This window comes from Pleurodeles waltl, chromosome 4_2, assembly GCF_031143425.1.
Source record: "Pleurodeles waltl isolate 20211129_DDA chromosome 4_2, aPleWal1.hap1.20221129, whole genome shotgun sequence".
Classification (NCBI taxonomy): Eukaryota; Metazoa; Chordata; class Amphibia; order Caudata; family Salamandridae; genus Pleurodeles; species Pleurodeles waltl.
The window spans coordinates 111,509,044-111,534,987 of NC_090443.1; the positions used below are offsets into that span (position 1 = coordinate 111,509,044).

Here is a 25,944-nt window from a genome sequence, read left to right on the forward strand (position 1 = left end):
GAAGCATTGCATTCTTGGCCCCTTGGTATGGTATGGTGTGGTGGTTGTGAGCTAGTTGATGTACTGCACAGTAAAAGGCAGTAGGCTCTAAAAATGATTTCTGCAATGGTTCCGCAGATTTTGGGACTATGTGATTAACCTGTTCTTGGCCCCATTAAAGTACTGGCAGTTTGGAAGCGGTTCTGTATCATTTTCCTTTTTGGCTCACCCTATGCATTTTCACATGTGAGACGTGATTCTGTATCCTTTGGAAGTGGAATTGTGATTCCATGTTCCAATCAAAAGAGCTGGAGGATGGAAGATTCATGTGCTGTGCTCTATGGATTGCTGTGGTGTTCCTAGCCTTTGTTTTGTATTCAGCTTTTCTGTTCTCAGATTGAACCTCAGTCAATGTTGGTAGTGGCAAAGAAAGTTTCATGTAACCATTCTGCTTTTTAGGAGCATTTATAGAACAAATCAAGAAAAAATATTACTTTTTTAGAAGATTAGGTAACATTTAAATTGCTGAGAGAAGAAAGTGGTCATTTGTGCTCAGGAGGATCCTGGTGATGTTTTAATATCCTGTGGATACATGTGAAAAATATCCACCCTTCCCTTTGCCCAATAAGGTGTTGCCAATACACAGCCAAGTGCAAAAAGGATAACAGTTTTCATCCCTTACTAGACTTAAAGTTTTTTCTTCAGATTTGGTTGATTTTAGGGAGGACCTACTAGTTTAATAGTGGTGAAAATGCCCCACTGACCCTTTAGTCTAGACCACAAGGTCTGCAATTGTTAAACCAAGCCTTCTACCTTTCAGTAGCAGCTGTGGACTAGTAAGCAAGTCTCTGATGAATAGAGATGGTGTGAAGGTTGGGAGCAAAAACAAAATAACCTTTTCTTTGTTTTGTTGTAATCAGTAATGTGCAGCTGACAACACGGCACTGGTCCAATGCATGGACCTTTGAGCATGTTGCTGTGTACATCATTGTAAGGAAATGCCTCCTTGGCATGGTTACCCCCTGACATTTTGCCTTTGCTGATGCTAAGTTATGATTTGAAAGTGTGCTGGGACCCTGCTAACCAGACCCCAGCACCAGTGTTGTTTACCTAAACTGTACTTTTGTTTCCACAATTGGCACAACCCTGGCACCTAGGTAAGTCCCTTGTAACTGGTACCCCTGGTACCAAGGGCGCTGATGCCAGGGAAGGTCTCTAGGGGCTGCAGCATGTCTTATGCCACCCTGGGACCCCTCACTCAGCACATGCACACTGCCTCACAGCTTGTGTGTGCTGGTGGGGAGAAAATGACTAAGTCGACATGGCACTCCCCTCAGAGTGCCATGCCAACCTCACACTTCCTGTGGCATAGGTAAGTCACCCCTCTAGCAGGCCTTACAGCCCTTAGAGATGCCCCCTGAAAACATACCCCACTTCCAGTGTAGGCTGAATAGTTTTTGCCAGCTTGCCACACTCTAGACATGTTGCTGGCCACATGGGGAGAGTGCCTTTGTCACTCTGTGGCCAGGAACAAAGCCTTACTGGGTGGAGGTGCTTCTCACCTCCCCCTGCAGGAACTGTAACACCTGGTGGTGAGCCTCAAAGGCTCACCCCCTTTGTTACATCCCCACAGGGCATCCCAGCTAGTGGAGATGCCCGCCCTTCCGGCCGCTGCCCCCACTTTTGGCGGCAAGGCTGGAGGAGATAATTAGAAAAACAATGAGGAGTCAACCACCAGTCAGGACAGCCCCTAAGGTGTCCTGAGCTGAGGTGACCCTTACTTTTAGAAATTCTCCATCTTGTGGATGGAGGATTCCCCCAATAGAATTAGGGATGTGCCCCCCTCCCCACAGGGAGGAGGCACAAAGAGGGTGTAGCCACCCTCCAGGACAGTAGCCATTGGCTACATCCCTCCCAGACCTAAACACACCCCTAAATTCAGTATTTAGGGGCTCCCCAGAACCTAGGAAACTAGATTCCTGCAACCTTAAGAAGGAGAAGGACTGCTGACCTGAAGCACTGCAGTGAAGACGGAGACGACAATTGCTTTGACCCCAGCCCTACCAGCCTGTCTCCCAACTTCGAAGAAAACTGCAACAGCGACGCATCCAACAGGGGCCAGCGACCTCTGAAGCCTTAGAGGACTGCCCTGCAACCAAGGACCAAGGAACTCCTGTGAACAGCAGCCCTGTTGAACAATCTGCAACTTTCTTGCAACAAAGAAACAACTTTGAAGACTTCACGTTTCCCGTCGGAAGCGTGAGACTTTCCACTCTGCACCCGACGCCCCCAGCTCGACCTGCGGAAAACCAACACTACAGGGAGGACTCCCCGGTGACTGCGAGCCCGTGAGAAGCCAGAGACGACCCCCCCTGAGCCCCCACAGCGACGCCTGCAGAGGAAATCCAGAGGCTCCCCCTGACCGCGACTGCCTGTAACAAGGGACCCGACGCCTGGAACCAACACTGCACCTGCAGCCCCCAGGACCTGAAGGAACCGAACTCCAGTGCGGGAGCGACCCCCAGGCGACCCTCTGCCTAGCCCAGGTGGTGGCTACCCCGAGGAGCCCCCCTTGTGCCTGCCGGCATCGTTGAAGAGCCCCCCGGGTCTCCCCATTACTTCCTATATGAAACCCGACGCCTGTTTGCACTCTGCACCCGGCCGCACCTGTGCCGCTGAGGGTGTACTCTCTGTGCCTGCTTGTGTCCCCCCGGTGCCCTACAAAACCCTACTGGTCTGCCCCCCGAGGACGCGGGTACTTACCTGGTGGCAGACTGGAACCGGGGCACCCCTATACCCCATTGAAGCCTATGTTTTTTGGGCACCTCTTTGACCTCTGCACCTGACCGGCCCTGAGATGCTGGTGTGGTAACTTTGGGGTTGCCTTGAGCCCCCAACGGTGGGTTACCTTGGACCCAACTTTGAGACTTGTAAGTGTTTTACTTACCTGTGAACTTAACCTTTACTTACCTCCCCCAGGAACTGTTGATTTTTGCACTGTGTCCACTTTTAAAATAGCTTATTGCCATTTTTGTCCAAACTGTACATGATATTGTGATTATTCAAAGTTCCTAGAATACCTGAGTGAAATACCTTTCATTTGAAGTATTCCTTGTAAATCTTGAACCGGTGGTTCTTAAAATAAACTAAGAAAATATATTTTTCTATATAAAAACCTATTGGCCTGGAGTAAGTCTTTGAGTGTGTGTTCCTCATTTATTGCCTGTCTGTGTACAACAAATGCTTAACACTACCCTCTGATAAGCCTACTGCTCGACCACACTACCACAAAACAGAGCATTAGAATTATCTCTTTTTGCCACTATCTTACCTCTAAGGGGAACCCTTGGACTCTGTGCACACTGTTTCTTACTTTGAAATAGTATATAGAGAGCCAACTTCCTACATTGGTGGATCAGCGGTGGGGTACAAGACTTTGCATTTGCTGGACTACTCAGCCAATACCTGATCACACGCCTAAATTCCAAAAATTGTCATTAGAAACTGATTTTTGAAATTTCAGCTATTTTTCAAAAAATTTAAAAGTCCTGCTAGGGCCTTGTGTTAGTCCCTGTTGGCATTTCTTTTGGAGTTTAAATGTTTTGTAAAAGTTTAGATTAAGTTCTAGAGATAGTTTAAGATTCTTAAAAAGTATCCCAACTTTTAGAGAAATAATGTCTAGTACAGATGAGATGGTGGTGGAACTCAACCTCACCCCTTACCTGCATCTTAGGATGTCAGAGTTAAGGACTCTCTGTAAAATAAAAAAGATAAAAACTGGATCAAACCCTACCAAAGTACAGCTCCAGGAGCTTTTGGCAGAGTTGGCTAGAGACCACCCCTCTGAGGACAACCTTACAGAGGGGGAAGCTAGTGACCAGGAGGATAATTTCCCCCCTCCTGTCCTAGTTAGGGAGACCAGGGTTTCTCAAACCCTGACTCCACAAGTGATAGTCAGAGATGCTGCTTCTCCCACAGGGGAGTCCAGCAACTCTGGAAGCATTGAGGGCAGCCTCAATGAAGATGACCTCCTGTTAGCCAGGATGGCCAAAAGATAGGCTTTAGAGAGACAGCTCCTAGCCATAGAAAGGGAAAGACAAAAGATGGATTTAGCTCCCATCAATGGTGGCAGCAGCTTAAAAAGGGTCAGAGAAAATACTGACATGCTAAAAATCCTCAAAGGGATTGTAACAAAATACAAAGATGGTGAGGATATCACCAAATGGTTCACAGCTTTTGAGAGGGCTTGTACAACCAGGAAAGTAAACAAATCTAACTGGGGTGCTCTCCTTTGGGAAATGTTCACTGGAAAGTGTAGGGATAGACTCCTCACACTCTCTGGAACAGATGCAGAATCCTATGACCTCATGAAGGCTACCATGATTGAGGGCTTTGGATTCTCAACTGAGGAGTACAGGATTAGGTTCAGGGGGGCTCAAAAATCCTTGAGCCAAACCTGGGTTGATTTTGTTGACTTCTCAGTCAAAACACTGGATGGTTGGATTAATAGCAGTGGTGTAAATGATTATGAAGGGCTGTATAATTTGTTTATGAAGGAACACCTTTTAAGTAATTGTTTCAATGATAAACTGCATCAGCATCTGGTAGACCTAGGTCCAATTTCTCCCCAAGAATTAGGAAAGAAGGCAGACCATTGGGTCAAGACTAGGGTGACCAAGACTTCCACAGGGGGTGACCAAAAGAAAGGGGTCACAAAGACTCCCCAGGGGAGAGTGTTGAGACATCCAAGGGAAAAAGTAGAGTCTTCTATAGGGCCCCAAAAACCTGCACAGGAGGATGGGTCCAAAGCCTCTTCACAATCCTCATTTGGGTACAAGGGTAAAAACTTTGATCCCAAAAAGGCCTGGTGTCATAGCTGTAATCAGCAGGGACACCAAACTGGAGACAAGGCCTGTCCCAAGAAAGGTTCCACTTCTACTACTACTCCAGTTAGCACTGGAGTAGCCAGTCTCCATGTGGGATCAACAGTGTGCCCAGAGCAAATCAGGGTCCACACTGAAGCTACATTAGTCTCTGAGGGTGGGGTGGACCTAGCCACACTTGCTGCCTGGCCCCCTAATATGCAAAAATACAGGCAGCAACTCTTTATTAATGGGACTAGAGTAGAAGCCCTGAAGGGGTACAGGTGCCAGTGTCACAATGGTGACAGACAAACTGGTTTCCCCGGGACAATATCTGACTGGACAAAATTATCCAGTCACCAACACTGACAATCAGACTAAAGTACATCCCATGGCTATGGTAACTTTAGAATGGGGAGGGGTCACTGGCCTGAAACTGGTGGTAGTCTCCTCTGCTATCCCAATAGACTGTTTGCTTGGAAATGATCTGGAGTCCTCAGCATGGGCTGAGGTAGAACTCAAAACCCATGCAGCCATGATGGGCATCCCTGAACTGGTGTGTGTCAAGACAAGGGCACAGCGCAAGGCTCAGGGTGAAAAAGTGGTGTTGGAGTCTGGGATAATGGCCCAACCCTCCAAGAGAAAAGGAAAGAATACTGGGGAACCAGCTTCAGCACAGAAAAAGAAAAAGAGCCTCTCTTCTCAGGAAGAATTTCTATCCCCTGAGGGAACTGAGCCTATGAAGTTGGAACCTTATCAGGTTGAACTCTTTGGCCCAGGGGGACCCACAAGGGAACAACTGTGCAAGGGGCAAGAAACCTGTCCCTCTCTTGAAGGCCTTAGGCAGCAAGCTGCTGAGGAAACAAAAGGAAATGTCAGTGGGACCCATAGGGTCTATTGGGAAGATGGACTCATTTACACTGAAGCAAGAGATCCAAAACCTGGTGCCACTAGGAGAGTGGTAGTGCCTCAGGAGTTTAGGGAGTTCATTCTGACCTTAGCTTAAGACATTCCACTTGCTGGGCATTTGGGACAAACCAAGACATGGGAGAGGTTAGTCAACCATTTCTATTGGCCCAATATGTCCCAGAAAGTAAAGGAGTTTTGTGCCTCCTGTGCCACCTGTCAAGCCAGCAGTAAGACAGGTGGCCATCCAAAGGCCCCCCTCATTCCACTTCAAGTGGTGGGGGTCCCCTTTGAAAGAGTGGGAGTGGACATAGTGGGTCCACTTGAACCTGCCACAGCCTTAGGGAATCAGCATATCCTAGTAGTAGTGGATCATGCTACTAGGTACCCTGAAGCAATGCCCCTTAGGTCCACTACTACCCCTGCAGTAGCCAAAGCACTCATTGGTATCTTTACCAGAGTGGGATTTCCTAAGGAGGTGGTTTTTGACAGAGATACCAACTTCATGTCAGCTTACCTAAAACACATGTGGAATGAGTGTGGGGTGACTTACAAATTCACCACACCATACCCTCCACAAACTAATGGTCCTGTTGAAAGGTTTAACAAGACATTGAAGGGCATGATCATGGGGCTCCCTGAAAAGCTCAAGAGGAGATGGGATGTCCTCTTGCCATGCCTGCTTTTCGCCTACTGAGAGGTGCCTCAGAAGGGAGTAGGGTTTTCCCCCTTTGAACTTCTGTTTGGTCATCCTGTTAGGGGACCACTAGCTCTTGTGAAAGAAGGCTGGGAGAGGCCTCTTCATGAGCTTAAGCAAGATATAGTGGACTATGTACTAGGCCTACGTTCAAGGATGGCAGAGTACATGGAAAAGGCAAGCAAAAACCTTGAGGCCAGCCAACAACTCCAGAAGATGTGGTATGACCAAAAGGCTGCTATGGTTGCGTTTCAGCCAGGGCAGAAATTCTGGGTTCTGGAGCCTGTGGCTCCCAGGGCACTTCAGGACAGATGGAGTGGGCCTTACCCAGTGCTAGAAAGAAAGAGTCAGGTCACCTACTTGGTAGACCTAGGCACTAGCAGGACCCCCAAAAGGGGTGATCCATGTGAACTGCCTAAAACTCTTTTCTGACAGGGCAGATGTAAACATGTTAATGGTTACAGATGAGGACCAGGAAACTGAGAGTGAACCTCTCCCTGATCTCCTCTCCTCTGACTCTAAAGATTGCTCAGTAGATGGAGTGGTCTACTCAGACACCCTCTCTGGCCAACAGCAGGCTGACTGCAGGCAAGTCCTCCAACAGTTTGCTGAGCTCTTTTTCCTAACCCCTGGTCAGACAAACCTGTGTACCCATGATGTGGACACAGGGGAGAGCATGTCTGTCAAAAACAACATTGTTAGACAGGCTGATCAAGTTAAGGAAAGCATCAAAGTGGAAGTCCACAAGATGCTGGAACTGGGGGTGATTGAGCACTCTGACAGCCCCTGGGCTAGCCCAGTGGTCTTAGTCCCCAAACTTCACACAAAAGATGGCAAGAGAGAGATGAGATCCTGTGTGGACTACAGAGGGCTTAATTCTGTCACCAAGACAGATGCCCATCCCATTCCAAGAGCAGATGAGTTAATTGATAAATTGGGTGCTGCCAAATACTTGAGTACCTTTGACTTAACAGCAGGGTACTGGCAAATAAGAATGGTACCAGGAGCAAAAGAGAAAACAGCTTTCTCTACACCTGATGGGCACTACCAGTTTACTGTGATGCCCTTTGGCTTAAAGAATGCCCCTGCCACCTTCCAAAGGTTGGTGAATCAAGTCGTTGCTGGCTTGGAGTCCTATAGTGCAACTTATCTTGAAGATATTGCTGTCTTTAGCTCCAGCTGGCAGGATCACCTGGTCCACCTGAAGAAGGTTTTGCAGGCCCTGCAAGCAGCAGGCCTCTCTATCAAGGCATCTAAATGTCAGATAGGGCAGGGTACTGTGGTTTACTTGGGACACCTTGTAGGTGGCAGCCAAGTTCAGCCACTCCGACCCAAGATCCAGACTATTCTGGACTGGGTAGCTCCAAAAATCCAGGCTCAAGTCAGGGCATTTCTTGGCTTGACTGGCTACTATAGGAGGTTTGTGAAGGGATATGGATCCATAGTGACACACCTCACAGAACTTACCTCCAAGAAAATGCCCAAGAATGTAAACTGGACTATAGAGTGCGAACAGGCCTTTGACACCATGAAACAAGCTATGTGCACAGCACCAGTTCTAACAGCTCCAGATTACTCTAAGCAGTTCATTGTGCAAACAGATGCCTCTGAACATGGGATAGGAGCAGTCCTGTCCCAGACAAATGATGATGGCCTTGACCAGCCTGTTGCTTTTATTAGCAGGAGGTTACTCCCTAGGGAGCAGCGTTGGAGTGCCATTGAGAGGGAGGCCTTTGCTGTGGTCTGGTCCCTGAAGAAGCTGAGACCATACCTCTTTGGTACTCACTTTGTAGTTCAGACTGACCACAGATCTCTCAGATGGCTCATGCAAGTGAAAGGAGAAAACCCTAAACTGTTGAGGTGGTCCATATCCCTACAGGGACTGGACTTTATAGGGGAACACAGACCTAGGACTGCACATGCCAATGCTGATGGCCTTTCCAGGTTCTTCCACTTAGAAAATGAAGACTCTCTTGGAAAGGTTAGTCTCATCCTCTTTTGTTTGGGGGGGATTGTGTAAGGAAATGCCTCCTTGGCATGGTTACCTCCTGACTTTTTGCCTTTGCTGATGCTAAGTTATGATTTGAAAGTGTGCTGGGTCCCTGCTAACCAGGCCCCAGCACCAGTGTTCTTTCCCTAACCTGTACTTTTGTCTCCACAATTGGCACAACCCTGGCACCTAGGTAAGTCCCTTGTAACTGGTACCCCTGGTACCAAGGACCCTGATGCCAGGGAAGGTCTCTAAGGGCTGCAGCATGTGTTATGCCCCCCTGGGGGGCCCTCACTCAGCACATGCACACTGCCTCACAGCTTGTGTGTGCTGGTGGGGAGAAAATGACTAAGTCGACATGGCACTCCCCTCAGAGTGCCATGACAACCTCACACTGCCTGTGGAATAGGTAAGCAGGCCTTACAGCCCTAAGGCAGGGTGCACTATACCACAGGTGAGGGCATATGTGCATGAGCACTATGCCCCCACAGTGTCTAAGCAAAACCTTAGACATTGCAAGTGCAGGGTAGCCATAAGAGTACATGGTCTGGGAGTTTGTCAAACACGAACTTCACAGTACCAAAGTGGCTACACTGAAAACTGGTGAAGTTTGGTATCAAACTTCTCAGCACAATAAATGCACACTGATGCCAGTGTGCAATGTATTGTAAAATACACCCAGAGGGCATCTTAGAGGGGCCCCCTGAAAACATACCAACTTCCAGTGTAGGCTGACTAGTTTTTGCCAGCCTGCCACACACCAGACATGTTGCTGGCCACATGGGGAGAGTGCCTTTGTCACTCTGTGGCCAGGAACAAAGCCTGTACTCGGTGGATGTGCTTCTCACCTCCCCCTGCAGGAACTGTAACACCTGGAGGTGAGCCTCAAAGGCTCACCCCCTTTGTTACAGCGCCACAGGGCATCCCAGCTATTGTAGATGCCCGCCCCTCCGGCCACTGCGCCCACTTCTGGCGGCAAGGCTGGAGGAGATAATAAGAAAAACAAGGAGGAGTCACCCACCAGTCAGGACAGCCCCTAACTTGTCCTGAGCTGAGGTGACCCTTACTTTTAGAAATCCTCCATCTTGTGGATGGAGGATTCCCCCAATAGAATTAGGGTTGTGCCTCCCTCCCCACAGGGAGGAGGCACAAAGAGGGTGTAGCCACCCTGCAGGACAGTAGCCATTGGCTACTTCCCTCCCAGACCTAAACACATCCCTAAATTCAGTATTTAGGGGCTCCCCAGAACCTAGGAAACTAAGGGCCAGATGTACGTACGTTTGGGTTTGCGACTCACAAATTGCGAGTCGCAAACCCAGATGCAGGATGGTGTCCCTGACACCATCTGCAAATCGGAAGGGGGTTGCAAAGACCCACCTCATTAATATTAATGAGGTGGGTCGCAATTTGCGACCCCCTTCCGATTCGCAGCACTCACAGGAATGGTGGCCTGCTGGAGACAGCAGACCACCATGTCTGTGACTGCTTTTTAATAAAGCAGTTTTTTTTATTTTTTTTATTGCAGCCCGTTTTCCTTAAAGGAAAACAAGTTGCAATAGACACAAAAAAATGAAATGTTTTTGTTTCATTTTTTCAGAGCAGGCAGTGGTCCATGAATTTTTTTTTTAGAGCCATTCACAAAGGGACCCCTTCCCTTTTGCGAATGGGTTAGCACCCATTTGAAATGGGTGCTAACTGCAAATTGCTTTGCGACGCGTTCGCGGTCACAAAGCAATTCTACATCGGCATGCGAATCGCAAATAGGAAGGGGAACACCCCTTCCTATTTACGAGTCGCATTCCCATTTTGCGAGTCGGTAACCTGGTTACCGACTCGCAAAATGACAATGAGCATCGCGATGTGCGTTTTGCATAGCGCAAACAGCAAAATTCGCTGTTTGCACCATGCAAAATGCTTCCTACATCCGGCCCCAGATTCATGCAACCTTAAGAAGAAGAAGGACTGCTGACCTGAAGCCTTGCAGTGAAGACGGAGACGACAACTGCTTTGGCCCCAGCCCTACCGGCCTGTCTCCCAACTACGAAGAAAACTGCAACAGCGACACATCTAACAGGGACCAGCGACCTCTGAAGCCTCAAAGGATTGCCCTGCAACCAAGAACCAAGAAACTCCCGTACACAGTGGCCCTGTTCAACAATCTGCAACTTTCTTGCAACAAAGAAACGACTTTGAAGACTTCACGTTTCCCACCGTCAGCGTGAGACTTTCCACTCTGCACCCGACACCCCCGGCTCGACCTGCGGAAAACCAACACTACAGGGAGGACTCCCCAGCGACTGCGAGCCCGTGAGTAGCCAGAGACGACCCCCATGAGCCCCCACAGCGACGCCTGCAGAGGAAATCCAGAGGCTCCCCCTGACCGCGACTGCCTGTAACAAGGGACCCGATGCCTGGAACCAACACTGCACCCGCAGCCCCCAGGACCTGAAGGAACCGAACTCCAGTGCCGGAGCGACCCCCAAGCGGCTTTCTGCCTAGCCCAGGGGGTGGCCACCCCGAGGAACACCCCCCTGTGCCTGCCTGCATCATTGAAGAGACCCCCGGGTCTCCCTATCACTTCCTATCTGAAACCCAACGCCTGTTTGCACTCTGCACCCGGCCGCCCATGTGCCGCTGAGGGTGTACTCTCTGTGCCTGCTTGTGTCCTCCCCGGTGCCCTCCAAAACCCCCCTGGTCTGCCCCCGAGGACGCGGGTACTTACCTGCTGGCAGACTGGAACCGGGGCACCCCTATACCCCATTGAAGCCTATGTGTTTTGGGCACCTCTTTGACCTCTGCACCTGACCGGCCCTGAGATGCTGGTGTGGTAACTTTGGGGTTGCCTTGAACCCCCAACGGTGGGCTACCTTGGACCTAACTTTGAGACTTATAAGTGTTTTACTTACCTGTGAACTTAACCTTTACTTACCTCCCCAAGGAACTGTTGATTTTTGCAGTGTCCACTTTTAAAATAGCTTATTGCCATTTTTGTCAAATCTGTACATGATATTGTGATTATTCAAAGTTCCTAGAATACCTGAGTGAAATACCTTTCATTTGAAGTATTCCTTGTAAATCTTGAACCTGTGGTTCTTAAAATAAACTAAGAAAATATATTTTTCTATATAAAAACCTATTGACCTGGAGTAAGTCTTTGAGTGTGTGTTCCTCATTTATTGCCTGTCTGTGTACAACAAATGCTTAACACTACCCTCTGATAAGCCTACTGCTGGATCACACTACCACAAAATAGAGCATTAGAATTATCTCTTTTTGCCACTATCTTACCTCTAAGGGGAACCCTTGGATTCTGTGCACACTATTTCTTACTTTGAAATAGTACATACAGAGCCAACTTCCTACAATCATCATGAATTGGAGATAGGTATTTGACCTAAGTAAGTTAAACAGAATCAAGAGTTCAAAGCCATCTTAAGAAATATTGCAGCTACAGGAACTTGCATAAAAGAAAATATAGGTGTCCAATTTGACTTTTCAAAAGAGTTTTGAGTTTGTGGTCGGAGGAACAGAGCTAGTAATTGTTATTTGAATTAAGCTCCAAGTGTCATACAGAGTGAATGATGTCATAGCTTGATCAAACAGAGTTTTGTATACCCTAAAACCACTGGAAAACCTACTTGCTCATTTTCTTTAATCTTCTTCTCTCTACAGGGCTTTGGGGCTTGGTCAATAATGCTGGTGTTGCAACTCCAATCGCTCCAAATGAGTGGCTGACTCTAGACGACTTCATTTGGGTGATAAATGTGAACCTAATTGGGATGATTGATGTTACACTTAGCCTACTTGCCCTTGTGAGGAAGGCTCGAGGGAGGATTGTCAATGTGTCCAGTGGCGCCGGCAGGGTGCCCCTAATCGGAGGAGGGTACTGCATATCCAAATTTGGAGTTGAAGCTTTCTCTGACAGCTTGAGGTGAGTATCTTGGCTGCAATTTATCACAAGTTCAATTTTGCCATACCCGTGTCTTCACTTTGTCCTGTGCCGAAAAATATGGCCCTTCAAAATGTAAGTATTGACAGAGGACTGCCCTCCGCCCTCTGCCACTAGGTAGTTATAGTTAAGACTTAGGTGGTCATTACAACCTCGGCGGTCTTTTTCCAAGACCGCCGAGGGACCACAATGCGGAAGACTGCCAGTAGTGGCGGTTGCCGCTCGGCGTATTATCACTGTTGGCTGCTCTCTGTCCTTTTTCCGACAGAGAGCCGCCAACAGCCATACTGGCGGGCGGCGGGGAAGCCGAGGTTGCTCCACCTTCACCACCACGCCAATGGAACACCGCCCACCGAATCACGTCCTGTGATTCGGCGTGGCGGTGTTCTGTTGGCGGTGTGGTGTCGGCGGAGCAGCTCCCATGGCTCCCGTCCCCTCCCGGAGGATCGACAGAACAGGTAAGTCGATCGTCCGTTAGGGGAGGGGGTGGGGGGTGTTGTGTGTTGTGTGGGAGCATGGGGGTGTGCGTCTGTGTATGTAGAGGGGGTGTGTGAGTGCGTGTATGCTTGCGGGGGTGTTGTGTGTTTTGGGAATGAGTTCGTGTATGTGTGGGTATGTCTGTATGGATGTGTGCATGTATGTTTGTATGTGGGTGTGCGTGTCTGACTGTGTGTGGATGTAGGCATGTATGTCGGTGTGTGTGTGTGTATGTGTTGGTGGTGCCTGCGTGCGTGTCGTGTGTGTATGAGTTCTCTGATGTTGGGGGTCGGGGTGGGGGGGCCCTGCCACCTTTGGGGGGTGGCAGGGGTGGTGGGGGGTGTAGGGGAGGGAGTCGGGTGGGGTTGGGAGGATCGGGAGACCCCTATCAGTGCCAGGGAAGGAATTCCCTGGAACTGATAGTGCTTACCGCCATGGATTTCATGGCGGTTCCAACCGCAGGAAATCCACGGCGGTAAGCCGGGTCAAAATACCGCCGGCGGTATAGTGACGGCCGCTGGGCTGGAGACCCAGGTCTCCAGCCCGGCTGGCAGAACGGAGAACCGGCGGATGACCATGGCGGTAACCGCCATGGTCATAATACCAAAAAAAAGACCGCCAGCCTGTTGGCGGTCTTACCGCCGCTTCTCCGCCTTCTGCCAGGGTCATAATGACCCCCTTAGTTTTTATATGAAAAGTGTTTTTTTAATTGCCTATATCTTTGGTGCTGCTTGACAAGTCTTCATGAAACTTTCCCAAAAAATGTGCCAGTCACGTCAGCTGCTGTCTGGAAAGTTTTGGGGTAATTAGACTGGCATGGGGGCGCTGGGGAGCCGAGAAAAAGGGACAATCCCAAAACATGTTTTCCCATAGGGATCTTGAACAGCAATAGTGCTGAAACTACTGAACGGAATTAAACCAAATTTGGCAATAAGGTAGGCCCTGGTCCACAAAGTGACCTTTTTTTGTTTTGGTGTAATTCTGTTCAGTAATTTTCGAGAAATCAAAGAAAATCCAAATCAGTATATACAGGGAGTGCAGAATTATTAGGCAAATGAGTATTTTGACCACATCATCCTCTTTATGCATGTTGTCTTACTCCAAGCTGTATAGGCTTGAAAGCCTACTACCAATTAAGCATATTAGGTGATGTGCATCTCTGTAATGAGAAGGGGTGTGGTCTAATGACATCAACACCCTATATCAGGTGTGCATAATTATTAGGCAACTTCCTTTCCTTTGGCAAAATGGGTCAAAAGAAGGACTTGACAGGCTCAGAAAAGTCAAAAATAGTGAGATATCTTGCAGAGGGATGCAGCACTCTTAAAATTGCAAAGCTTCTGAAGCGTGATCATCGAACAATCAAGCGTTTCATTCAAAATAGTCAACAGGGTCGCAAGAAGCGTGTGGAAAAACCAAGGCGCAAAATAACTGCCCATGAACTGAGAAAAGTCAAGCATGCAGCTGCCACGATATCACTTGCCACCAGTTTGGCCATATTTCAGAGCTGCAACATCACTGGAGTGCCCAAAAGCACAAGGTGTGCAATACTCAGAGACATGGCCAAGGTAAGAAAGGCTGAAAGACGACCACCACTGAACAAGACACACAAGCTGAAACGTCAAGACTGGGCCAAGAAATATCTCAAGACTGATTTTTCTAAGGTTTTATGGACTGATGAAATGAGAGTGAGTCTTGATGGGCCAGATGGATGGGCCCGTGGCTGGATTGGTAAAGGGCAGAGAGCTCCAGTCCGACTCAGACGCCAGCAAGGTGGAGGTGGAGTACTGGTTTGGGCTGGTATCATCAAAGATGAGCTTGTGGGGCCTTTTCGGGTTGAGGATGGTGTCAAGCTCAACTCCCAGTCCTACTGCCAGTTCCTGGAAGACACCTTCTTCAAGCAGTGGTACAGGAAGAAGTCTGCATCCTTCAAGAAAAACATGATTTTCATGCAGGACAATGCTCCATCACACGCGTCCAAGTACTCCACAGCGTGGCTGGCAAGAAAGGGTATAAAAGAAGGAAATCTAATGACATGGCCTCCTTGTTCACCTGATCTGAACCCCATTGAGAACCTGTGGTCCATCATCAAATGTGAGATTTACAAGGAGGGAAAACAGTACACCTCTCTGAACAGTGTCTGGGAGGCTGTGGTTGCTGCTGCACGCAATGTTGATGGTGAACAGATCAAAACACTGACAGAATCCATGGATGGCAGGCTTTTGAGTGTCCTTGCAAAGAAATGTGGCTATATTGGTCACTGATTTGTTTTTGTTTTGTTTTTGAATGTCAGAAATGTATATTTGTGAATGTTGAGATGTTATATTGGTTTCACTGGTAATGATAAATAATTGAAATGGGTATATATTTGTTGTTTGTTAAGTTGCCTAATAATTATGCACAGTGATAGTCACCTGCACACACAGATATCCTCCTAACATAGCTAAAACTAAAAACAAACTAAAAACTACTTCCAAAAATATTCAGTTTTGATATTAATGAGTTTTTTGGGTTCATTGAGAACATGGTTGTTGTTCAATAATAAAATTAATCCTCAAAAATACAACTTGCCTAATAATTCTGCACTCCATGTATAGGGATGCGAAGGATTCGTGACCCCTCGCAATCTTGTGCAGAGATCTGATTGGTTGATAACACTTCAACAACGAAAGCTGTTGAAGTGTTGTCCGCCATCTTTGGACTCGGCTAAAGCCAAGTCCCCCCAAAAAAGTAAAAAAATAAAGAAAAGGGGCCAGGGTATGAACACCCTGAAACCTTGGCTCTGGTGGTGGGGTCCCAATGGGACCCCCGGGATAAAAAGCAGTTTTTATTTTTATTTTATGGACAGAGTCAAAGTGGATCTGGAGATCTGCCGTAATAGTTTTTTTAAAAGTGTGGGCTCCCACGCTTCATTATTATAAAGCGCCCGAAATGGCCTAGTCCCAGTGGCATTTGTATAAAAATGCGGTGGGGCCTCCTGTCCCACTCCCGCTACCCTGGGGCTTATTATAAATATGCGGGGGCGTACCCCCAGCTGCCCTGGAGATCACCATTTCCCCAGGGCTGTAATTCAATATGCAGGGAGTGTGACCCCTGCACCACCACTGCCCCGGAGACCACCACCTCTCCGCTGCTTTGATTATTAATATGCTGGGGGGCCCGTGGCCCCCCGCACCCTGGGGACCGCCACCTCCCCGGGGCTTTGATTATCATATATGTAGGGGGCCCATGCCTCGCCACCCCCAGGGACCACCACCTCCCCAGAGTTTTGAATCTAATATATACAGGGGGCCCATGGCCCCCCATTCCCCATGGATCACCACCACCCTGGGACAAAGAGTAAAATTTGTGAAGGTGGTCTGATTCCGCCCTATATTAACCCAGGGACCACCACCTCCCCAGGGCTATCTTAATGTTGGAGGGGACTGCATGGCCACATTGTGGGGCCACTGATGGTCCTGGGGACAGCCACCCCCCTGGGGCCGGCTCCTGCTGTGTTCCAGGGTGCCCACCCCCAGGACATACCTGTTTGCTGTTTCTTGGCTGCAGCTAAAACCACAGCAATCACTTCGGGTTTTGACAGGGGACCTGTCAAACAGGTCCCCCTATCAAAATCTGAAGCTTTTATCTCTGTCCCCTGCATGCATGCAGAGGACTGAGAAGAAATGCTTCACCAAGCAAGGAGCTGCTGTTAAAGCAGCTCCATGCATACTGAAGCAATGGCACTGCGAGGGAAGCCTTATAGCTTCCTCCACAGAGCCAGATGCCCATAATGGGCATTTTGGTGAAATATTAAAAAAAATTAAAAAAAAAAAAAAATTAAAAATAAAAATTGAGGGGGGAGCCCCCGAGGGCTCCCTCGCCGGTTCCAGATAGCCCATAAAGGGCTAAAAAGAAAAAGCTCAGTGTGAAGGTTGGTAGACCTTCATACTGAGCAGTCAAGCTGGAATCGCTTCCCTCTTTCTTTTTTAAATTACAAATTAGTTTTATATTTAAAAATGACACATATAGAGAAATATCTTGTTCTAAGTATATCATACTTCAAAGCCTAAAAAACTCTGTATCTCTCTCACTTTCTGTCTCTCTCTGTGACTCTCTTTTAATCAATTTCTCCCACTCAAATATCTACTCAGACACTTACACACCCACTCACAGACCCACTCAGACACTCACGTACCCTCTCACAGACATACTCAGACCCTCTTGCACCCACTCAGACCCTCACGCACTCACTCATAGACTCACTCAGAGTTAAGCACTCACTCACAGACCCACTCATGCTGTCACACACCCACTGACAAACCCCCTGATACCATCATGCACCCACTCACAGACCGGTGCACACACTGATGCACCCACTAAAACACTGATGTTCCCACTCTTACACCCAGACAGAGAGGCTGACAGACAGTCTCACCCCAAGACACAGCCTCTCACACCTATTCTCTCACCCAGAGAGGCCGCGCCAAAGTCTCTTCCTGCGCGGACAAAGGGACGTGCACAGCATGGGGTTGGGTGGCTGGGGGTGTGGTTGGCTGCAGGGTCTGACTGCAGGCCAGGTCTTGCAGGCAACGTCCCATATGCACGGGTGAAGGCCGTGCACGTTGCATGTTTGGGTGCTTATAGGGTGTTGGCCTCGTGGCCAACCGCCACCGCACACGGACAGAGGCCGTGCGGGACAGTGGTTGGATTAACACATAGTAATGAAAATTACTATACGTTAAAAAACCTTTGAAATTCACTGAAAAAAACAAAGGTTACAGGGACATTATAGTAATAAAATTGAAAAAAACAGAGAAATTCACTTAAAAACCAAAAGTTACAGGGACGTTGTAGTTAGGTTTCAATATTTAAACATACAAAACCAAAATAATTCACAAGGTATAGTTAGAGTTACCTCAACTAACTATAACATGTGCCCTAAGGTAACTTTAACTTGCGCCCTCGCCATGCACTGCTAATGACCCCACAAATTATGACACTCATGACATCTTTGATAAAATCATTGATAATATCAAGGTAATATTTACAGTGAATGTTTTGATGAAAAAACTGTGCATTGCAGGGGCATGTGTTATAGTTACCTTAGGGCACGAGTTATAGTTACTTGAGGTAACGCTAACTATAACTGGTGAAATCCTATGGTTTCGTTTAACTATTGAAGCCTAACTATAACATCCCTGTTACCTTTGGTTTGTGAAGTGAATATATATATATATATATATATATATATATATATATATATATATATATATATGCCAAATACTAATGAAGATGGTTGTGACCAGGGGATGAGGGGTGTGCTGCACAACGAGAATGCCTTTTTTTTATTAGAAAGAGCAAAATAATATGGCTGATTGTTTTCTCAGAGTTCATGAATCAAATATCAGCTGGGAATTCTAGGCCGCTTAAAATCTGACCAAATGCATGATGTACGTACCACTCCAACCATAGATTCCATCTCATCTCTGCTCGTCAGAGGTGGACAACTGTTGGCTTGGTCATGGCCACTGAGGAGGAAAAGGACTGATGGGGTCGTACCTCTAATTGCTTCTTTCTTCAGATCCGGTATGTTTTTACACCTTTGGAGTGATCACAACAAACCATTTTGCTTCAGTCCTTCTTTGCTATCTGACAGGTAAACCAAACTTTACTGTTACCTTTGAAAATTTTGATCGAAAGACTGCAAATGGAAGGCTGATTTAGTTGGCCTATGAACAAGTTTTTGTTCCTTTAGATTCGACATTGTTTTAGCACAACATCTCAGTCTGTCCCAGAAGCAAATAATGCCTCACCTGTGCAGGTTCTAAATACAGTATAACGCTGGTTCTCACAGTCAAAGGTTGAAGGCCAGTCGGGACAGTAAAAAAATAATGTTTGTTTGAAAAAAGGGGGATGAACAGAACAGTGAAAGGACACTATCTAGTAAGCATGGTACAGTAACTCATCCACACGGTTTATGAGATCAGATTCCAAACAGTGTTACCACAGAAGAACGTAGCATAGCAAAGATGGCGGCTGTTACCTAGTGAATTAGTAGGAACCACGTCAATCTATGGACAGGCTTTGCAAAGCCTCAGTTAGGTTCTCAGTATGTGCAAAGTCCTCAGGAATCAAACTTCTGAGCAAAAAACGTTAAATGTGTTTGTCTAGCTAGACCATCAATGGTTCAGTGCTATAATAACAAGATGCAAAGGGACAAGGAGTGACAGTCATGCATAACTATGGAAATGGCACAACTATATTTCTCTTGGAGTTTGCTGTAATGTCAGAGGTAGCAGAAAGAATTGTGATGGAATTGTTACAAACTGGCCCAAGAAGTCAATGCATTCAATTTTAGTATATGATTCGGAACTCCAATGGGGGTCCACATAAAAAAATATAAGCACTACAGAAAACAATCACATTTTTTAACATTCAATATTTCATGAAACGTCAGCACATTCCCTTTCAACAAGGAAGAAAAGGTGAAATCCTGTAAGGTGCTTTCATAAATTCAACATGCATAGTCAGTAAAACAGTGCCAAGCAACTCATCAGTACGGAAACATTGAAAAAGGGAGATAAAACGTAATTTTCATTCCTTTTCATTTGAAAAGAAAAAGTGACATCGTGCAAAGTGCCATCACAATTTCAATATACATAATGCCAATAACATAATACCAAACAAGTAATCAAAACAGATATAAAAACATTGAAAATGGAGTAAATCTTTTGTGACCAGCATAAGCAAGCCACATATGCTGCTTGTATATTTTAAATGCATCAAGCTAGAGGTGGTATAAAATGATACAGCTAAAAGTATACAATAGTTGCTCAGTTAAAATTCTAAACAAGAAAAACACATCATTCACAGTCTCTTCTCTGAGAGAAAAGTGGCAATGTGCAAAAAAGCAATCATGTATTCAGACATACAGAATTCCACTGACACAATATCAAGTAATCACCAGTACAGATTTAGGAAACATTAAAAAAAAATGTTGGCTCATACCACATCATTAAGATAACAAATCAAATACTGGAATGCCTCTTGTACTGATTGTACATTACATTTTAAAAATACTGGTTTTGGAAAGTGACGTCATGCAGAGTACAAGGAAGGACATACAAAAATTGCATGGTTTAAAACTTCTACATATAGATTGCACAAATCACAAACTCTCTCAAGCCTAGGGACAGCGTCATAGGCACCTATTTCTATTTGCAGAGGTAACTGATTTAATCCCAAAAATAAAATGGCTCTCCGTACCTCATGTGGGGTATTCTGGTAAGATAAGGTTGCGTTTTTTCCATAAACAGCTTTCCTGTATAACCACATTTCTCTTGTGGCGTTGCCATAGTAACATATCCTGCAAACTTCCTCTAGAAGAAGATTGTTTTAGAGGATTTTTAAAAGTATTTAGACATAGGAAGACATAGAAAAGCTATATACATGATCTATGTCGGACATTTACTAAGCTTTTGAAAAAAGAGCAAAAGAAAGCACTTTTTTCTTTTCTTGACAAAAAAATGTCATGCCGCAAAGCAGCACGCACTGGCCCCACTTCCCCCACAAACAGGCAATTACCCCACCTCAAAACTGACGATAGGGCTATAACAAAAGTTGCCAGAAGTCCAAACTCAGAGCTGCCATGGATTTCAGAGTTCAAATCTAATGCAAAATACGTCCTTTGACAATATCTAAGAAACTCCACAACCTCTTGTCCATTACCTAATAAGCATAGCTTAGGGAAGGACGACTTTTTCCACTATAGGCTGATAATGCATGTGTAAAATGTATGTTTCCCCAAACTTTATATAATCTATTAATAGCCCTAGCTTGTGACATAGCCTTACTCAAGCAATGTTTTATGTGATAATATTCTCCACAATTGCTAGAAATGTGTTTCTTAAAAAGGGATAGAGTAGGATGTTCTCCACCGTTTCATGTCCTAAAAACCAAGTTCATCCCTCCCCTATCTCAAGCCCTTCTTCGGAGAAATCTTATTGAGATATTAATTTTTAGGTAATGTTCCTCCACATAAAGTTCTAATGTGCCTAGGCGTGTTTGAAGCCCAACAGGTAATGAATACATCAAACCCATGTTGTCTGCCTGAGTGATACAACCTATATTCATATTACCAACTTTCCGAGCATCCCTTTTTTTGTTTTTTTGTTTTTTGATCCTCATTTACCTTCCAAATTTCCCTCACATGACCGGGGGGTGGGTGAGGTGGGGGTGGGAAAGGAGCAGATAAGGTTCCCACACAGTTGCTCACCACCCATCTCCGACCTCTTCGCACCTGTCTGGGACAAACTTTCCACCCAAGCTCCAGAGCGAAAAGCAGAGGAAAGAGTATAATCATAGGATCACATCCTACCTATTCATACCTCACCCCTTCCCAACCATTGCTTCAGCGGATTCCAAAATCTGATCCTCTTACAAACCTTATGACAGTCTAACTTAAGATGGTAAATTAGAGAGTTTTTCCATTCAACAAAAGTAGAGGGAACAGGGTTGATCCATTCCCTACTGATCTCTCTTCTTGCCACAAGCATCATATAAAACAACAGTTTAGCTCCATCTCTACCCATCGTCTGCGCCTCATATGAACAGCCAAACATCACTATCAGAGATCTTACCTTCGGGCTTGTGGGAAGAATCTCCTTAATTGCATCACCCACATCTTGCCACAACGTACGGAGTAGAGGGCAATCAATAAACATATGTAGATCGTCAGCTGATGCAGAACCACACTTCTTACACCTCACCACGTTATCCTGTCTCAGCCTGGACAATTTTATGGGAGTCCAAAAGGCTCTGTGAATAGAAAATAGATGATTTCTCCTTAACGCAGCAGGTTTAACAGTATTATACAGAATTGTAGTGGATACTTGCCAAAGGTCTTTAAGCTGCGGCTCCAGCAAGCACTCCTTCCAGATTTCTTCGAGGAGGTTGAATTCACCATCCACAATGTCCATCATCAGCCAATAACCATCCACTTCTTTCTTCAACGGAGTATCCAGCTGCATCTGGCCACAAGTCCGTTAGTACTTCCCACATCCTCTGTCACATTCCCAACCCAAGTCTTCATCTAAAGGTATTTAAACTTAGACAGCCTTCCTCCTACCTCCATATTAAGGTTATCAAACTCCCTAAGTTCACCATTATAACGGAGATGTCTCCATTGCACAAAACCTGCCTCTTTCAGAGGAATAGCCAGGGTGTCTTTAGTTCACTCCGGGGAGCCAGGAGAATCCCAAATCGGCGCATACTTATTATAATATGACAACCTTGTGATCTTCCTCACCTCATACCACAACACTGCCCAATCATGTAATATCTTAAATCAATTGTTTTTAAAGAACTTTGGATCCCCAAACTTATACAAAAAACTTCTCTGGACCTCCCATCATAGCAATTAACATCTGCCCCAGCTCTGAATGATCTAACGCATTAAAACTTTGTCTTACATTTTTTAACAGATAAGCCCATGCGTAGTACTGCATATCAGGAGCCACCACACCACCTTTTTCTTTCTTCCTCCTGAGCTGTTTCCATGATAGACGAACACCTTTAGATGCCCAAATAAAACTGCTAATTTTCCCCTGCAATTTCTTTAAAGCAGCCTTGTTAAACACTAATGGCAATGCATTGAAAATAAAAGTTAATTTGGGAACAGTCACCATTTTTATCCGACCTATTATAGTTATGGAAGATTAAGCCATTTTCTCAGTAAAAGGTCCACCTCCCTCATAACCCGAGCAAGATTTGTTTCCGCCATTTTTTATATATCATGTGTTACAGTGATCCCCAAATATTTAACTTCTTTCTTCATCGTTTAGTTCCATATTCCATGCCATAATTTCAGTATTTTGATTATTAACAGCATAACCAGAAATTCCCCCTAAATCCTCCATTAACTCTTGTAAAACTGGTTTGGCCTGACTTAAATTCGCTGTATAAATCATTAAATCATCCGCATATAAAGAAACCTTCCTGACCAGATCTCCACACCGCAAAGGTGGTATTCTCTTATCTCCCCTAATTCTACAAGCTAAGGGTTCAATATAAAGGTCAAATAACAGTGGGGATAATGGGCACCCCTGTCTCGTCCCTCTTTCTATTTTACCTGAGGAGTGAGCATACCATTAACCAAAATTCTTGCACTTGGGTCATGATAGATTTTTTGCAGTGTTCTAATAAATTGGCCTCCAATTTTATATGATTCACATACCGTAATCAAATAACTCCCATTAACCCTGTTGAATGCTTTTGTTGCATCCACCATTACCAACGCCAAAGGCATATGCATCAAAGTGGCTAAATCAATCGACCCTACCAATCCCTGTGTCAATTCATGCAAATGCCTACCCTTCAAAAACCCTTTCTGGTCTGTGTGTATGAGTTTCCCCATAACCATCCCTAGTCTATCAGCCAAGAGTTTAGCAAAGATTTTATAATAACAATTTAGCAGCGATATTGGGTGGTATAAATCACACTTCCTGGGGTGTTTGCCGGGTTTTAAAATTAACGTAATAATCGCCTCTTTCCAAGAAGGAGGAAGATTCTCATCCCCCCATAATATTATCACATAATTGCTTAAAAAATTTGGAAGTACTACTACCCAGAACTCGATAAACCTCGATGGGTAACCCATCTGGTCGTGATGCCTTCCCCAATTTGCCAGCTAAAATGACCAGTTCTATCTCGCTCTGCTGAAACAGATCATTAACTGCACTTCTCTCCTCTTCATTCAGAGTAGGTAAATCTAATTCCCCAAGCCACCCCTTCAATACCTTCAAAGGCGGCTTCAAATCTTCTGTATATAAGTCCTTAAAGAAATTGAAAAAACCTTCTTCCACCAGCTTGCCACCTTTTCTAATCTCACCCGAGTCTTCATCTAGAATTTCTGTCACCCGATTCCTAACCCTATCTGATTTTAACTTCCAAGCCAACAATTTACTGCTGTTCTCACTGTACTCAAAATGTATCACCCTATTAGCTTCACATCTCAATCTAATCCTACGGTCCAAAAGAGCTGCCAACTTCAAACTGCCCGTCTGACGTTGCTTATATAAATCGTCAAATTCTTCACCCTGCTCCTTACTTAACATTCCGTGCTCAAATTGTCGTATTTGACTCTCCAACCTGCTTATTTCTTCATTATATAATTTCCTCCTGTGTGCAGCTATCCCAATCAGACATCCCCTAAAAAATGCCTTAAATGTGTCCCAAACTATCGCTAACGGAGCTGAACCCAAATTTATCCTAAAAAATTCCTCTGAATCTGCCCGCAATTCCGTAACCACCTCATCTTCCAAAAGCAGAGTTCTGTCTAAAGTCCAGCTTTTTTCCCTCCTTTTTGTTGGCAACCTAAGATCTAAACTGACCGCCTAGTGATCTGATAACTGGGCCCTAATATGTACTACTGACTCAACAAAGTCCCTCAAAACAGTATCCAAAAGGAAGTAATCAATTCTGGACTGATGCCGATACTTCTTCTTATTATAATAAGAATAACCTCTCTCTGACCCCCTCTTATCCCTCCAAACATCATATAACCCCCACTGGGACATTATTACCTGAATTTGGACCTACTACCTGCTGATCTATCTAATTCGTAGTTCAATACAACATTAAAATCACCTGCCCAAATTATTGGATCTAAATATTGCAAAAGAAGATCTAAAAGTTCCCTTAATGGGCCTACATCATCCCTATTAGGACCATAGTATCCTACCAAGGTAAAGACATATTCAAAAGCAGAGAGCTTCCCCAACACCCACCTCCCTGAGTTATCTATGGGACCTTCCAGAAAAGTAATATTAGCATGATTCTTAACTAGAACAGCCACCCCTTTACTACCACTCAAACAATTTGAGCTAGCTATCTGCTGAACCCACCCACATGACTTAAAAACTTCAAAACACTCCTCCCTAGAAAGATGGGTCTGTTGTAAGATCAAAACATCAAACGGGGCATCCTTCAAATATTGCACCAACCTTTTCTGTCTACTCTTCACCCTAAGGCCATTTACATTCCAAGACAGGTGTCTCAGGATCTTTTTATTCTTCCTATTATTCTCCCCACCTAGTGCTCCCCACCACCATCCCCCATCCCCTCCCCCATTCCCCTTCCTCCCCAGGGAACCCACCCAATCATTAACCTCACCAAAGTCAGAGGAGGGTCACCGTTACTAACTTGGGACATGGCAAAAAATAATAATAATAATAATCTCCTTACCAGGAAAAACAATAGAAGCTTAGGTCAGACCTTTCTCATTCCCGCTACCTTTCTCAATTTTCGTGATCAACTCGTCCAACTCCTTCCAGTCCGTAAAATTATACATTTTGTTATTCACCATAACCCTTAATGAAGCAGGGAATTTTAACTGAGCTGTTGCACCCAGTTTTTTCAACATGTCTATTCTTTTACCTAGCTCCCACTGTTTATTTAAAGTCACAGACGCTAGGTCTGACCTAATTTCAAATGGGGATCCGTTTACTGACAATGATTTATTTTTTAACCCCAGAGCCAGAATATGTTCCTTCAGTGAGTATGTTTGAAAATAAACAAAAATTTTCCTTGGTCTATCCCTGTTGGAAGGCATTTTTGCCGGGACCCGGTGCACCCTTTGAATATATTTTGCAATGTCCTTCTCTGATTCTTCCACATTCACCTCCTGCTTTATCAATCAGACCATGAAGCCTTTTAAATCACCTTCTTCCAACCCTTCCGGGACCCTGAGAAACCTCAGATTATTCCTCCTCTGATTATTTTGTAGCGATTCCATTTTAGCCATTACCCCTGCTTCCCCTTCTTTTAAATATCTTATTTGCTCTTTATTTTCTTCCACCACCATCCTTAACTCGCCCACCTCCTCCTCCTCCAAAGCAGCTGTCCGGCCCGCCAGGTCATCAATTTTCTTCCCTAAGTCTTAACAGAGACCCCTAATCTCCACCTTGTTGGCATTAGAAGTCTCAAAGCCACCCTTCAGTTCCACAGATAATGCTTTCAACATATCCGCAATTGAGTGCCCCTGATCCTCTCTGACGGATTGTAAATCTTGTACTGCATTTACCTCCTCTTGCCTCTCTACAGA

At 45.6% G+C, this 25,944-nt stretch overlaps 1 protein-coding gene across 3 annotated transcripts in view; it reads left to right on the top strand.

Moving 5' to 3' along the window:
* LOC138292332 (retinol dehydrogenase 7-like) overlaps window positions 1-25,944 on the top strand; it is a 242,577-nt gene that overhangs the window by 171,583 nt on the left and 45,050 nt on the right. For all 3 annotated transcript variants that reach the window (XM_069230881.1, XM_069230883.1, XM_069230882.1), the window contains one exon: window positions 12,107-12,365. In XM_069230881.1, coding sequence (XP_069086982.1) covers window positions 12,107-12,365 — 259 coding nt within the window. The remainder of the gene's footprint in view (window positions 1-12,106; window positions 12,366-25,944) is intronic.